General features: G+C 33.1%; 3 protein-coding genes across 4 annotated transcripts; 2 read left to right on the top strand and 1 right to left on the bottom strand.

Annotated features, from left to right (window-relative positions):
• LOC109334644 (cell division control protein 48 homolog C) lies at nucleotides 2166-6756 on the top strand. Its single transcript, XM_019570524.1, has 10 exons — nucleotides 2166-3092; nucleotides 3929-4521; nucleotides 4644-4796; nucleotides 5090-5206; nucleotides 5322-5426; nucleotides 5701-5766; nucleotides 5853-5917; nucleotides 5996-6197; nucleotides 6347-6478; nucleotides 6574-6756. The coding sequence occupies exons 1-10, from the start codon at nucleotides 2198-2200 to the stop codon at nucleotides 6619-6621; spliced, it is 2376 nt and encodes a 791-aa protein (XP_019426069.1). The 5' UTR covers nucleotides 2166-2197; the 3' UTR covers nucleotides 6622-6756.
• On the top strand, nucleotides 8066-9632 carry LOC109334666 (3-ketoacyl-CoA synthase 7). Its single transcript, XM_019570553.1, has one exon. The coding sequence runs from the start codon at nucleotides 8137-8139 to the stop codon at nucleotides 9484-9486; it is 1350 nt and encodes a 449-aa protein (XP_019426098.1). The 5' UTR covers nucleotides 8066-8136; the 3' UTR covers nucleotides 9487-9632.
• On the bottom strand, nucleotides 9751-14377 carry LOC109334665 (pentatricopeptide repeat-containing protein At1g10910, chloroplastic). Of its 2 annotated transcripts, XM_019570552.1 has the most exons (11): nucleotides 14098-14377; nucleotides 13943-14027; nucleotides 13117-13380; nucleotides 12516-12818; nucleotides 12035-12139; nucleotides 11721-11820; nucleotides 11139-11458; nucleotides 10713-10889; nucleotides 10502-10630; nucleotides 9965-10228; nucleotides 9751-9929 (listed from the first exon to the last, which is right to left on the bottom strand). In XM_019570552.1, the coding sequence occupies exons 1-10, from the start codon at nucleotides 14295-14297 to the stop codon at nucleotides 10013-10015; spliced, it is 1899 nt and encodes a 632-aa protein (XP_019426097.1). In that variant the 5' UTR covers nucleotides 14298-14377; the 3' UTR covers nucleotides 9751-9929; nucleotides 9965-10012. The 2 variants fall into 2 exon arrangements, with proteins under 2 accessions (XP_019426097.1, XP_019426096.1); XM_019570551.1 differs by having other exon boundaries at nucleotides 9751-10228; nucleotides 14098-14376.

The raw sequence follows: 15026 nt of genomic DNA, 5'->3' as shown, positions 1-15026 counted from the left end.
ATTTTGATTTTTAACTATCATATAAATCTAATAATTTAATGACTAATTCAAAAAACAATAAATTGCCTAAAGAACTATAAACTTATGAACACTATCCAAATTAAATGAGCATAAATTAAAGTTTCTTCAAGTTTGTAGAAAGATGCTAACCCAATCAATATTTAATTAGTATGAGACATGAACTTAGCGAGCCCAAGTTGTCTCATGCTCACATATTGGAGTAGCTTAGTACATTTTACATATATATAATATGATACTTCATGTACCACTTAATATGATTAAATAGAAAAATAACTAATTAATAAATTCAACATTATAATAAAAACAAAAGATAAAAATATAAAGTACACCCAATATAAAAATTATAATATAAATTAAACACAATATTTATTTATCTATATTTCTATCTATACTGTATATAAAGCCAAAACATCTTATAACTACCTAATATGATATAATTTCTTATTGCCTATTTTACCATTCTAATTAACTATCATTACAATGTTTTGATACATAATAAAAAATATTAATAGGAGTTATAGTAAGTTACATACCTAAAAATATTATATTATCAATATAGTTTTTTTAAAAGAATTATAATTCATTTTCATATTTCTTTTATCACAAAAATATAATACGATTCTCTTAAATATTTAATACTATGAAATAAAAATGCGGGTCGGCAGGCACGAAGTGCCTATCGACATGCTAGTAATATATAAAGACAATACATAATGTAATTTTCATATCATATTTTACCCTTAACGCTATTTAATTTTTATAAATAATCATATAATCCTAAGGAATCACCACTAACACATTAATTAATTATATCTTTCACCTTAAATTGAATATTATAGTAAACACAAAAATTATAATATAAAGTACACTGAACACAGAAAAACATTCTAATTCTAAAAAATAAAATATATAAAAATTAAATATGTAATATCATGCAATGTTGATTGGTAGACATAAAGTATGTGTACGCACTAGTAGTATATAAATGCAAAATATAGTGTAACTAACATCACAAGTGTAATATCAAATGTTTATTCATTCATTTAAAAAATTAATGTAATCCATTTTAAAGTATATGCTACTTAAATGTAATATTAATTGTTACATTTTTTATATCCCAAATTTTCCAACTACCTTGTTATGAGAAATTTTCATTAGTATTATATGTGTGAGAGTTCACTGTAAGAATATGTGGTTGTTTTAGAGAAAAATGTTAAAGAAAGAATAATATATGTCCATAATAATATAACAATAACTTTTTTTGTTGTATAGTTAATATATGAATTAAAGAGAGTAGTTTGGGGTATATGTCTAGTATAGGGGCAAGTAAATTGGACCTAGCATGAAGACTCCAATAAACGACCTTATCTATATTTATAGATGAGTAAGGATAAGAGGAAAAATATATGTATTAACAATGTAAGAGTTTTTACAAAACAAATTTATAACTGTGATGAAGCATGGATTCATATACATAGTTTATTGATGTAAAATTATTCGGTAAAATTAGCTTTAAAATTGGTTGAAAATTGAAACTTAGCTAAAAAATAATAATTTATATATTTTAGTTCGACTTAACTAATGGAATTTTTAAATATTTTGACGGGTAAATTTAATAGATGTAATATTTAAAGCCCCTCCTATTGTTTTTATGTTAATTTGAGTAGCTTTATGAAAATTAACTTTCTAAAAAATAGTTTTCAAACATTACAAAAAAACAATAAGTTACCTAAAGAACTATAAACTTATGAACACTACCCAAATTAAACGAGTATAAATTAAAGTTTCTTTAAGCTTGTAGAAAGATACTAATCCAATCAATATTTGATTAGTATGAGACATGAACTTATCCGGCTCAAATTGTTTCATACTCACATATTAGAATAGCTTAGTACATTTTACATATATATAATATGATACTTCATGTACCACTTAATATGATTAAATAGAAAAATAATTAATTAATAAATTTTTAATTTAAATATATTTTTCAATCAATCATGTTATCCGACATAACCGATAGAAGATGAAGATGTGTTCCCGCAAATAATTCGAATGGTATTGACTTTCATGGGCCGTTACTGTTGGGCCCAATAGCTTAAAACACACGTTAGGATTAGGGTTTATGAAGTGAATTGAAGAAAGTGTGAGAGGTAGAGAGAAGAAGAAGAAGAAGATGGGAAGAAAAACTCAGAGAGGACAAGGTTCACTGAAACAAACCCTTCGCCGTCGATTAGAATCGTTCGAAACCAAACACTCCTCCGTCGACGATATCGTTAACCACCTTCGTTCTAAGTATCCCGATTACGGAAGACAAAAACGACAAACCCTAGCTCTCCACGTTCGCCACGCGATTAACTCACGCGCCAATACATTCGACGATGGTGATGATGATGATGAAGAATTTGAAGAGATTAACCGAAGCGCGTCACGGAAGAGGGTAAAGAGAAATGATGAGAGTGAAGAGAGATTGCAAAGAATCGAAGCATCGCATATTCGAAGTAGGACGAAGAGTGGTAAGTTTCATAATCTGCAATCATCGGAATCGTCGTCTTCGGCGAGTGACGGAGAAGGAGAAGGAGATGAATCGGTGTCTACGTCGGAGGACGCAATTTACGAGGAGAAATTCGAGCCTGCTGTTGATTTGATGAAAACAATGTTGCGGAATTCGTATAAGAGCGAGGAGAAGAGCAATAACGTGGACGTTGAATTGGAGGTTGCGAGTAGTAGCAAAGCTACTGCTGCAATCACAAACGATGGCGGCGAAGGAAGGGCTGAGAAGTCGAACAACGTCGGCCGTGTTTTGGAGGAGGTGAAAGGGAAGAAGGAAGGACCAATGTTTAAGGATTTAGGAGGAATGAAAGAAGTTTTGGAGGAATTGAAAATGGAAGTGATAGTGCCATTGTGTCATCCACAGGTGCCTAGGCAGTTAGGAGTCAGACCAATGGCTGGGATTTTGTTGTACGGACCGCCGGGATGTGGAAAGACTAAACTAGCTCATGCCATTGCTAATGAGACTTCGCTTCCGTTTTATCAGATTTCAGCCACTGAACTGGTTTCTGGAGTATCAGGTTGTGGATCATTCTTGTTACTTAAGTATTATTACTGCAATGTGACCTTTTGTAAAAGAATGGAGTTTAAAATTAATGAACTTTTGACAAATTAGTGTACGAAGTATTGCTTACATGGGTGCTAAACTGTCTGATTATCCCTTAAACTCTTTGTAGTTTTACTATCTTAGGTCGCAAAAAACAAGCTGACCCACATTTATGTGAGGTTGTGGGAGTTATTAATAAACTCTAGATTTCAGCAGCAAGTTTAAGAGCGTATTTACACATTAGTTTGGCCTCAAAAGTTTAAATTTGTAATAATTGTTTTTGGACACTTGGGTTGAGGTACTTATGCTGCATTCATTTTTATTTGTGTTGTTTTATTAAGCTACTAAATAAAGTAAGTATTTAGCTAAAAAAACATGTAGTAGTTGAGTCAAAAATTGACTCATGCCTTTCTATGTCCTTCCTTATGAAATCAAATGTTTATTTTTTATATTTATATTTGCTTAGTTATGAAATCGAATGTTAATTTTTTATATGCTTTTAACTTATGTTTAGGTAGCAGAACTGTTTTTTCAATGTTATTATGAGATTTCAAGTTTCTAAAATAACCTTTCCCCTTGTGGGGGTAAGGTTGCATCTACACTCCTTAGACCCCACTGGATGGGAGCCTTGTGCAGTGGGCTGACCTTTTTGGAGATCACAGTTTACATGTCTAATTTATGATCTGAGTTTACTACGACTGTACAAGTTTATTTAATTGAATTCTAGAGTTTGACTACCTTGATTGCTCTTACTACTACTGTCACACCTAGTTTCTTAAGTATATGTTTCTTTCATAATGAACACTTCAGGTGCATCTGAAGAAAATATCAGAGAGCTTTTCTCCAAAGCATACAGGACTGCTCCGTCCATTGTATTTATTGACGAGATTGATGCAATTGCTTCAAAAAGAGAAAACTTACAACGGGAGATGGAGAAGCGAATTGTGACACAGTTGATGTCTTGCATGGACCAATCAAGCAGGCTTATGCAACCAGCTGAAGGTTCAGAAAGTTCTGATGACCGCCCTGGCTATGTGCTTGTAATTGGAGCTACAAATAGGCCTGATGCGGTTGATCCTGCCATCAGAAGACCTGGTCGGTTTGATCGTGAGATTGTTGTTGGCATTCCTGATGAATCTGCAAGGGAGGAAATACTTTCAGTGCTCACTCGCAACCTTAAGCTTGATGGTTCATTTGACTTGCAAAAAATAGCCAGGTCTACGCCAGGGTTTGTCGGTGCTGATTTGGCAGCTCTAGCTAACAAGGCTGGTAATCTAGCAATGAAGAGAATTATTGATGAAAGAAAACATGATCTTATGAGTGATCATACTGAAGATTGGTGGAGGGAACCTTGGCTGCCTGAAGAAATCGATAAACTTGCCATCAAAATGTCTGATTTTGAGGTGCTCTAGATTTATGTTAATTCTTTAGGGTGTTTTCTCAGACATGTGTCTCATAATAAATTAATAATCTTGTATATATTATACGTATTTGTTGATACCAATTTATATTGTTATTTATGCAGGAAGCAGTAAAAATGGTGCAACCTTCGTCAAGAAGAGAAGGGTTCTCTTCCATTCCTAATGTAAAATGGGAAGACGTTGGTGGGCTTGACGTTCTGAGACAGGAGTTTGAACGCTACATAGTAAGGCGTATAAAATATCCTGAGGATTATGAGGTAATTTTTAAGTAGTACACTTTTTTTGCCCTGTCCGTAGTCTAATAAAGAGAAACCATACAATTAGACGATATTCCATATCTTATGCATGTAATAGTATTCACTATACAATTTTCTAATTAATGACTTGGTAGCTTTATTCTCATATTTCCCTTACTAAATTTCATGTTCTTATTTTCAATTTAAAAATTTGATGAATTCTTTGTCTTCACCACACCATTCAATGAAAAATCATGCTAAGTTGTATCTAACAGGCTGGGGCTGATCAGTGTTCTTGGATTTTTCTATTGCAGGGGTTTGGGGTGGATCTTGAGACTGGGTTTTTGCTTTATGGACCTCCAGGCTGTGGTAAAACACTAATTGCCAAAGCTGTTGCCAACGAGGCAGGAGCTAATTTCATTCATATTAAGGTTTGTCTAAACACTCCATCCTTTTCACAGTATATATAGTTTTGGTTTACAAGATGTTCCTCTGTTTTGAATATACCATTTTCTAAAACACTAATTGCTTTTACTGAATTGTTAGGGGCCTGAACTTTTAAATAAATACGTTGGAGAAAGTGAGTTAGCTGTTCGGACATTGTTTAGTCGTGCAAGGACATGTTCGCCCTGTGTACTCTTTTTTGATGAGGTTCGTGGTTCTCTCTTTTTAGAATGGTGAATAACTTCAACACTTTGTCATGGCATATTCTTTTGATTTCAATTTTGCCAAGTTTTGTATGGAAGAGATTATTGTCTGGATTATTTCTTTTGACGAACTAACCTGTACTAATCATACAAGTTATTTTTGTTGTGTTCCGTCATAGTTAAGTACAAGCACTTAGTAAACTGAATATGTTGCACGAAGGTATACCTAGTTATGCCAATGTCTCTAAAATTTATTTCACACTTTCATTAATCTTCAGGTGGATGCTTTGACAACCAAACGTGGCAAAGAAGGTGGATGGGTCATTGAACGACTATTGAACCAGGTAAAACAATTAATACTTGTCGAAATAAAATCCTAATGTCGACACTTTACTTGTGATATCAACATGACAAGTATTTGTAATTGCAGTTGCTTATTGAGTTAGATGGTGCAGACCAGCGGCAAGGTGTTTTTGTCATTGGTGCTACAAATAGGTTAATTCCTTTCACTATTTCTAATTAGTTATATATGTGCCCGTCACAGTTTATTGAAGTTAGTTTCTCATTTTTCAGGCCTGAGGTGATGGATCGTGCTGTCTTGCGACCTGGGAGGTTTGGCAAACTTCTTTATGTTCCTCTGCCAAGTGCTGATGAGCGGGTTCTGATATTGAAAGCTCTTGCCCGGAAGAAGCCTATTGATGCTAGCGTGGATTTAAGTGCCATAGCAAGAATGGAAGCTTGTGAAAATCTCAGTGGCGCCGACCTCTCTGCTTTGGTCTGTCTTTACATTATTTCTATGTTGCTTGTCTTGTTCCTTTGCCTGTAGTTCATGTGAAGTAAATGTGTATGTTCACGGTTGATTGTATTATAGGAATTATGCCGAAATTTTTTGGGTGGACTTGCTAATTTTCTTGATTTGTACAGATAAATGAAGCAGCAATGGCTGCTCTAGAAGAGAAATTGACCTCAACAGAGATAACTTACGATGCGTTTTCCATCAAGACAAGTCATTTTGAGGCAGCATTGAGAAAAGTTTCCCCCTCAGTGTCAGACATGGTATGTCTTAATCTGCTATATTTATTCTCCACATTGAATCTGATACATAGCGGCTTATAAATTGACATTGGAATTTGTTTCATTGTTTGGTGCAGCAAAAGAAGTTCTATCAGCGTTTATCAGAAAGCTTTAAAGCAGCATGAGATGATAGTATTATAGTTGGTGATCACATTTTTCCAGTGACAAAGAGTGAGGAGAGAGTTTATTTATTTTTATGAGCAATCATAATATAATTTTTGGCTGATGGTAGTAATTGATGCTCCAATTTTATCCTTTCACATGGCTTCGAATTTATAATATATAAGGAAAATAGTTTTATACCAATGTACGACATGTTTGAACAAAACCTTACTCATGCATTCCTTTCCCAATGCTTACATTGTCAAGGTCAACAATCATAGTCTATAAACATTGGCCGGATAGCTAAAATATGATAAAATCAATCTTAAATTTTGTTCACTTGGGATTATTTTCTGAGTTTAATCACTTATTTTTATAAACAAGTCACTCATGAAATGTAGATACATATATGGGTAAGATTTTTACAATAGCCAAAATCTCAAGATAATCAAATTGTTGATGATTTTGATAATATACCTTGAGTAAATTTAAAAATAATGATAAAGTGTCTTAGTTTTGATTAATTTTGTTTTAACCGTTTACAAGTAGCTTCAACTTTACATCAAAATCTAAAAATCAGGAAAAGAAAATCAAGAGCTTATAGAACTCAAACATAAAATAAATATCACATTACAATTAATACTCAAATTTTAAGGTAAAACTCCACTTATCATTATATTATAACTGGGGTGGAAATGAAGTATATAACTTGGTAACTACTGAAATGTGTGAAATAAGAAAGAACAGAGGCATTTTATTTTGTTTTCTCAGCACACCAACTTAATTGATTAAAGAAATTCACTTCTTCCACTATTGAATCTTTACAATTATCATCTCTCTGTCTTGTATATTTTTTAGTTAAATTAATCAAGTGGTAGCCATTGATTCTAATGGCAATGATCCAAAACCAACTTCTTAAATAATGTAGGTGATGTTTAGCTATTCCTTGAAAGAAAAAAAATCTTACAATTAAAACTAGGAAATTATCTTATATAGTGGGAATTTCTCATATTTTAAATACTCAAAATTTTAATAATATACACAAATCAAATGGCTTACCAAAAATGTGTTGATCTATTAGTTGTAAAGTTCCGTTAGATCTCTAGGATGCTCAAAAGGTAAAAAATTCGATTCTTCTGAGCGATAATTGTTGGGAAGGACAACCATATACTTCAAAACTTCAAAAGAGATTAGTTCTTTACCTAGAAGGCTAATACATAGTTTTGGTAATATAAAAAAAAAATCAAATAGTTGGCATATTTATTAGATGTTACAAATACTTTGGTGAGAGGTTGAAGTTGTTAGATTGGATGGTTATTTCACACACAAACTTTGTGATCCCACATATTTGGTTGCATTTCCCTATAGAATAGGGGAACAACAATACAAGACAAATGTTATGACTTTAACTGCATATTTTGTTACACAAATACAATAACACTTTACACAAAACAGACAACAATTGCATTTTAAAACATCTTTACATTTCAACAATATATGAACTCCAAAGTCCTAAGTTTCAGTTTAAGGTTATAATTATGGATACTCTTCTATCTACATATTTTCCTTTCTTTAACATAACTATGACACATTTCTTAGCAACCATAGTTATATTTCTCATAATACTTTTGTTTTGTCTAAGATCTAGCACTATATATCTTCTTGACTATGTTTGTTATTTACCTCCTGATCATTTGAGGATTACTTACTCCAATTTCAAGGAACACTTTGAGATTACAAAGGCTAGCCAAGAAACCATAGACTTTCAGATGAATGTGATGGAAAGATCGGGCGTTGGAGTCGAATCATGCATGCCCGAATCGGTTCATCAGCTTCCACCTAATACTTCTTTGAAGAATGGAAAAGAAGAAGTTGAATTGGTTCTTTTCACCATTGTGAAAGATCTTCTTTCAAAGCATAATGTGCATCCTAAAAACATTGACATCATTGTCTCAAATTGTAGCTTGTTTTGTCCTACACCATCCATTACATCTATGATCATTAATAAGTTCGGGTTTCGGAGCAATGTAAAGAGTGTGAGCCTCAGTGGAATGGGTTGCAGTGCTGGATTGTTGTCAATAAGCTTGGCCAAAGATCTTTTGAGAGTTCATAAGAACTCATTGGCTTTAGTTCTAAGCATGGAAGCTGTGGCTCCAAATGGTTATAATGGTACTGATAAGTCCAAGCTTATCGCGAATGTATTGTTTCGGATGGGGGGAACAGCGATTCTACTATCTAACAGAAAACAAGACAAGCAAATGGCGAAGTACAAGCTTCAACATCTTGTGAGAACTCACCTCGGATCAAATGACAAAGCATATCGGTCGGTTTACCAAGAACCTGATGAAGAAGGGATTGTCGGTGTTTCATTGTCAAGATCGCTTATTCATGTAGCTGCTTCGACTTTGAAGACCAATATAATAAAGCTAGGCCCGCTTGTATTGCCATATTCAGAGCAGCTTCGGTACGGCTGGTCAGTGATTGGAAACAAAATCTTGGCAAGGGGGAACAGGAACAGGAACGAAATCCATGTGCCGAATTTCAAGAAGGCTTTCGAGCATTTCTGCATACACGCTGGTGGTAAATCAGTAATCGACGCCATAGAAGAAAATCTCAAGCTGCAGAAGGAAGACGGAGAAGCCTCACGGATGGCGTTATACAGATTCGGCAATACTTCATCATCTTCCCTATGGTACGAGCTATGCTATTTGGAGGCGAAAGGACGGGTAAAGAAAGGAGACAGGGTTTGGCAAATTGCTTTTGGAAGTGGATTCAAGTGTAACAGTGCAGTTTGGAAATGTGTTTCTTATATTGATCCAAATGAAACAAATGCATGGTCTGATAGAATCCATTTGTATCCAATAGAGATACCTGTCTTTGATTGTTGAAAATTGTTTAGGTTCAAAGAAGTGTTAACAAGTCTATAGTTGAAGTCATTGCATATTTACTTATCTTCTGTTTTTTCCTAAGGAAAATAAGTTACCAATTTCATACTTTGTTGAAGATAAATCACAAAACACTTCAAAGTATTCAGGTTGATATAGTATTCAAAATTAGACCCTTCATGATTTGTTACAAGCTAGTTTCTGTTTCTAACATAATAGAAGACATTCAAAGGAAAATATGCATTACTTGTGTGATAGAAATATGCATAACTGTAAAAATGAATCTATTGATTGTATTGCAAAAACTTGTGCACTGAGTACAATTACATGATATTTATACAATAATCAAGGAAGCTTCTCCAGCACTCAACCATCGAACTAATAGAAATATCGCAACAGAAAAGCCGATTCAGCTTTTATCAGATGGTACATTTACACAATCTCAGCAATGGTGATGTTATCTGTAGCACAGCACTGATGTATTGTAACACAATCCTACCTCAATAGCAAATTTTGCATGCTTTATTATCTAGTGAGATTTTTGTGGTCTTGAATTTACTTGTTGCTTGGACAAAACCTCGGCTATCAGCTGGCGACCAAACAAGTGCGAATTCTTGAGGATTAGATTCCTTGTTGATGAATCAACTGCATAACCTTGACCTGGCATCCAGCGCAGCAAGTGTAGAAGCAAGTCCTTCTTTTCGGGCTCGCCTAAATAGCGCAATACAGCCGTCTCAAATAAATCCTGCACACAATTTTTTATTTATTAATTTTGAGGTAAAACTTTGAAACAAAAAAAGAAATTATGATCTCTAGCTCTCAATTTTCTGAGAATATATAAATTGTTCTAATTTAAAGCTTTTCAGTTCAATTTTGGGATTTTGCATTCCTATTGCATGATTTCTGGCTTTAGAAGTTCGTTATTGACTTATTGTAATGAACCAAAAAATCGAGAACTGCCATTGACTAATTGTCATTCTAATGACAGTATTCGAATTGGTACTACCAAGCTTATTACCTGATCAATCTTGTATCCACAACTGTGGAGGGTCTTCATAACATCATTTATCATGTTGATGTTACCCGACTTCATGAATACCCTTGCAAATTTTCTGGTGGCAGGACGAGAAATAGATGCTGCATTATCCTGAAGAAGAAAAAAATAATCAGATAAACTGCAAATACTATGGGAAAAGTCAAGATTTATGTATTCATAAAATCTGTGATACCTTGACCACTACATATGCATCTTTGAAAAGCTTCCCTGCCAGGAGAATGCCCAAAATCTTTTCATGAAGTGCCTTGCACATTGTTCTCTTGCTATATCTCAATATATTGTAAACAGCAAATGCCTCGGAATAAGCATTTACCTGACCGAGGTGATACATTAAAGTGGAACACAATTCCTACGAGGAAAACATTATAAACTGTTATTTACTCGCTGATAACAGATGACAAACTATGGCAGTAGCTTTTTTCTTATTGTTTTTCTCCGGGACATCAACTTTTTTGGGAAACTTTAAGAGGCTCGCTTGTATAATAAGAAAATCGATAGTAAAATTAAAAGGATAGATTATTTTTACGTGCTGAGAAATGTAAGTTCAATCATACAAGTGACTTCATACTAGTATCATTGCATTGATTAAACAACATACCTCGACTGGTTGATAGCCTTTATTATGCATGTCTTCCATGGTTCGGTAAGCTAATACGTACATTTTTTCCTTAGAGAAGTATTTGATTAGAATATTGAAGGTATTGTAATCGGGACTGATTGCTAATTCATCCATCTTCTTAAGTGTTTCCATTACACTTTCCATTTCACCTGCTCTGCAAAAGGCACAGAGCATTGTATTCAATATAACCAAGTCATATTTGTTAAAGGTAGCTTCAAAATCCTTGGCCAACTCCTTTGCCTCCGTAAAACGTTTGGCTCGGCAAAATGCTGATATCATGATGCTGTGAGCATAGCCATCTGCATGTGGAAATTAAATCAATAAATTACTAGCACGTAAAAGATCTCATCTTGGAGAGTTACTAAAAGGAATTGTTTTCTTTGTTCATTGCATTATAATGAAAATGATGAATCAAGTAACCCAAAAGAAACATATATAGTGTTTTAAGTTCCTGAAAATCCATTCAACTATTTAATAACTTCATAATAACCAAAAACCAAATATTTATATATGATGATTAATACATCGTATCTTTGAAGAAAACTCCAAAAGAAATCTTACCTGATCTGACATGATTTTTCATCATTTCATCGAAAACTAGCTTAGCTTCATCCATTTGTCCGGCCTTAGCAAGGCCATCCATCAATACACAGTATGGCATCTGCATACAGATTTGTAGTAGTCAAATAATACAGTAAAACGAGAGGAGATGGAAAAACAAAATGTTAAAAGGAGGATATATAACTTAAGACGTGAAATAAGTTTAGTGTGACAACAAATATACGGTATTGTTAGTATGTCTAAAACGATTTAGTAACACGACAAACAAATAAAGTAAATAGCCCTTCCGTTTTCATTTCAAAGGTCTTTATTACCTCATCTTCAGCATAGCCTAAAGATTGCAGTTCAGATAGTGATTTTCTTGACTTCTCAAACAAACCTCCTCTAACATAAACCTTCAATAAGGTCGTCAAAATGACCTGCAATTTATATTTCACATTAGCTTGAGTCGCGTTTAGTGAAGGCTTGCACTTCAATCAAACATTAACGATCAACATATAAGAAGCATTTAAAAGATTTTGGATTCCAATGAGTAAAAAAGTTAAGAGAAACATAGATTAGGCATAAAACTTGTTGTCCACAGATGATTACAGAAAAGATTAAAGACGTTGGAAACAAAATACTCTAGTTCCACATTTTGCGAGCATGTTTTTTCTTCTCGTTCTTTTAATTTAATTTATAACTCTTTCAAATTTATTTCTTCAACTCTACCAACTGTGGTGTAGAGGCACAAATAACTGTAGTATGAAATACTAAATGTCATTTTAATGTTAGTAAATGACAAGGAAAACAAACCTTGTTTGGTACTAACCCTTCCGATTTCATATCTTGAATCAACCTATCCGCTTTTTTGTAGTCTCCACATGCTGAATAAGCATTGAGCAAAGAGCTATAGTGGTAAACATTCGGAGAGTGACTTTCATTCTTCATTTGTTTAAAATAGTACTCTGCTTCTAACAATTTACTATTGGAAGCACACACTGCCAAAATTGCACCATAAATTACACCATCCATCTTCAGTTTATTGTGTTGCAATTCCTGAATTAGTTCTTGCGCTTTAGAATATCCATCTTTTATTTTAATGCAACCTGAGAGAAGCTAAGGATGAGAACAAAAAAGTTAGACGACACGGACAATTAATCTTAAAGTTCGAGAGTAGTGTACATATAAGCACTCAAAGTAGTTTACTTTTACAGAACTGTTCCGCACTTCACATAACAATGTTACCGAGAATAATTATGGCAATCCTAATATTATATATATTTTTATCTTTTAACACTATTCAATAAGATATAAAATTTGTACATAACTCCATGTCTGGCCATAGAGATATACCATACCATGTAACGAACAAGTAATGTTACGAAAGTGTGACTTAAGATTTAGAATGAGATACCGTGCTATAAGTAACAACATCCGGAACTAGACCATCTTGTTTCATCTGTTGAAACAGTTTAATGGCAGTATCAAACTTGGCTTTCCTGACAAGACACCTGAGGACAGAATTACATAGGTAGACATTGATCTTGGCCGATTGATTTGGAATGCTGGTGTATAGTTGTAGCATGTTAGGTGCATCAAGTTGATTTGCCATGAACCTTATATAATGGGAATAAGATGAGGTATCAAGCTTGTTGTTTTGTTGCATCCACAAAAATAGCTGCAAATGCAATAACTCGAAAAGTTAGTTTGCAGGTGTGTTTGGGTAAGCAACTAAATTGAGTAGTTATCCAATAAGCTTCTTCGAAATAAGCTAAAAAAAGCTTATTTTAACACACTCTCTTATAAGCTTATTGAAATAGGCTAAAAAGTGCTTATTTTCATAAACTTCTTTGATAAGCTTATTGAAATAAGGTAAAAAGAGCTTACAGCATGGCTATCAACTATTTTTATAAGCAAACTTTATGAGTCTATTTCTATAACTCTAACTGGCATGCATAGAAAACCTCATTAAAATATGGAAAAAAATGGTTTTTTGCATGAAAAATGGGTTTTTAGATGAAAAAAAATGGTTTTTTAGATGAAAAATTGGGGTTTTAGGTGAAAAAAGTGATTTTGAGAGAAGCTATATTTTTATCTGCAAAAATTGGTTTAAGGGTAATTTATAAAAAAGAGGTTTGATTAATTTGAAGTGAATTACACTATGTGAATTGAGGTGTGTAAAAGTAAAAAAACTCAAGAAATATGAAAAATGAAAAGGATAATAGAAAAAAAGGAAGGACCTGAGAGATATGTTGGAATTTGTTAGAGTTTCCAAAGTGATGCATAATAGCATTCAAATCTTTCACTGCCAAAGTTCCTCCTACTCTGAAAATAATAAAGTGAATATTAAAGTTGAAATGATAAAAAAGAAAGAGAAATGAGTGAAATAAGAGACCTTGAAAGAGAAGAATGCAATTGAGAATGAGAAGGTAATTGTTTAAGTTCAAGTGTGGCCTTCTTTTTCTTCATGTTAATGTTATTGTTATTGTTATTTGGAAGAGTAAGTGTTTCTGTTTGAAGTGAGAGAGAATGGATTGAGGGTTGGTGAAAGTGAAACATGGATGATGTTGATGATGATGATGATGTTATCTCCATTTTCACCTTAAACCCTAACACAGACACAGACAAGACATGTGTTTTGAGGAAAGGATGAGGAATTGAGGATGAGGGTTATGTGTGCTTTGCTCACATCAATATTCAATATACCCACGATATCTAATAGAATGGAATAGATTAGGTCCTTACCCGACCTTAAATATTGGTTGGACACTTTTTTGAACTTGAATTCGGCCCCGATTAAATATAATATATATTCATTTTAGATAAAGACTTCTCAATATTATTCATTATTATGAATATATGAATATGTAGTTCAATATATAAAATTATATATGTATATACATATTATTAATAATGTATATATTATGAAAAGATAAAGAATAAATGATATTTTTGACCAAAAAAGTATCATTATTATTACACATTTTAGTAGAAATACATACAAGTATGATGAGCAAATGACCATGAGACCGGTCAGATTGGGTTATGTTTGCTCTCTACTTAACCATAAATATTGACCAGATCATGCTGGGTGAGCGGATAAAATTGGATCTTATTTACCCATAATAAAATGTATGGTTGTTTCTACCATAAATATTACTTTCAATATTCAAATCATTTGTCTTTTTAGAAATCTAATCTAATGGTGCTCTATCAAGTTTATAATATAAAATTATCGATTTTAATAAACTATCCCTACACATTTAAAATAAACAAAAAAGAAATACAAAGAGGAATTGTTTTTATAATTTTTGGAAAAGTTAA

The sequence above is a fragment of the Lupinus angustifolius genome, chromosome LG19, assembly GCF_001865875.1.
Source record: "Lupinus angustifolius cultivar Tanjil chromosome LG19, LupAngTanjil_v1.0, whole genome shotgun sequence".
Lineage (NCBI taxonomy): Eukaryota > Viridiplantae > Streptophyta > Magnoliopsida > Fabales > Fabaceae > Lupinus > Lupinus angustifolius.
Note: the sequence above shows the minus strand (reverse complement) of the source record. Positions and strands in the feature narration are given on the sequence as shown.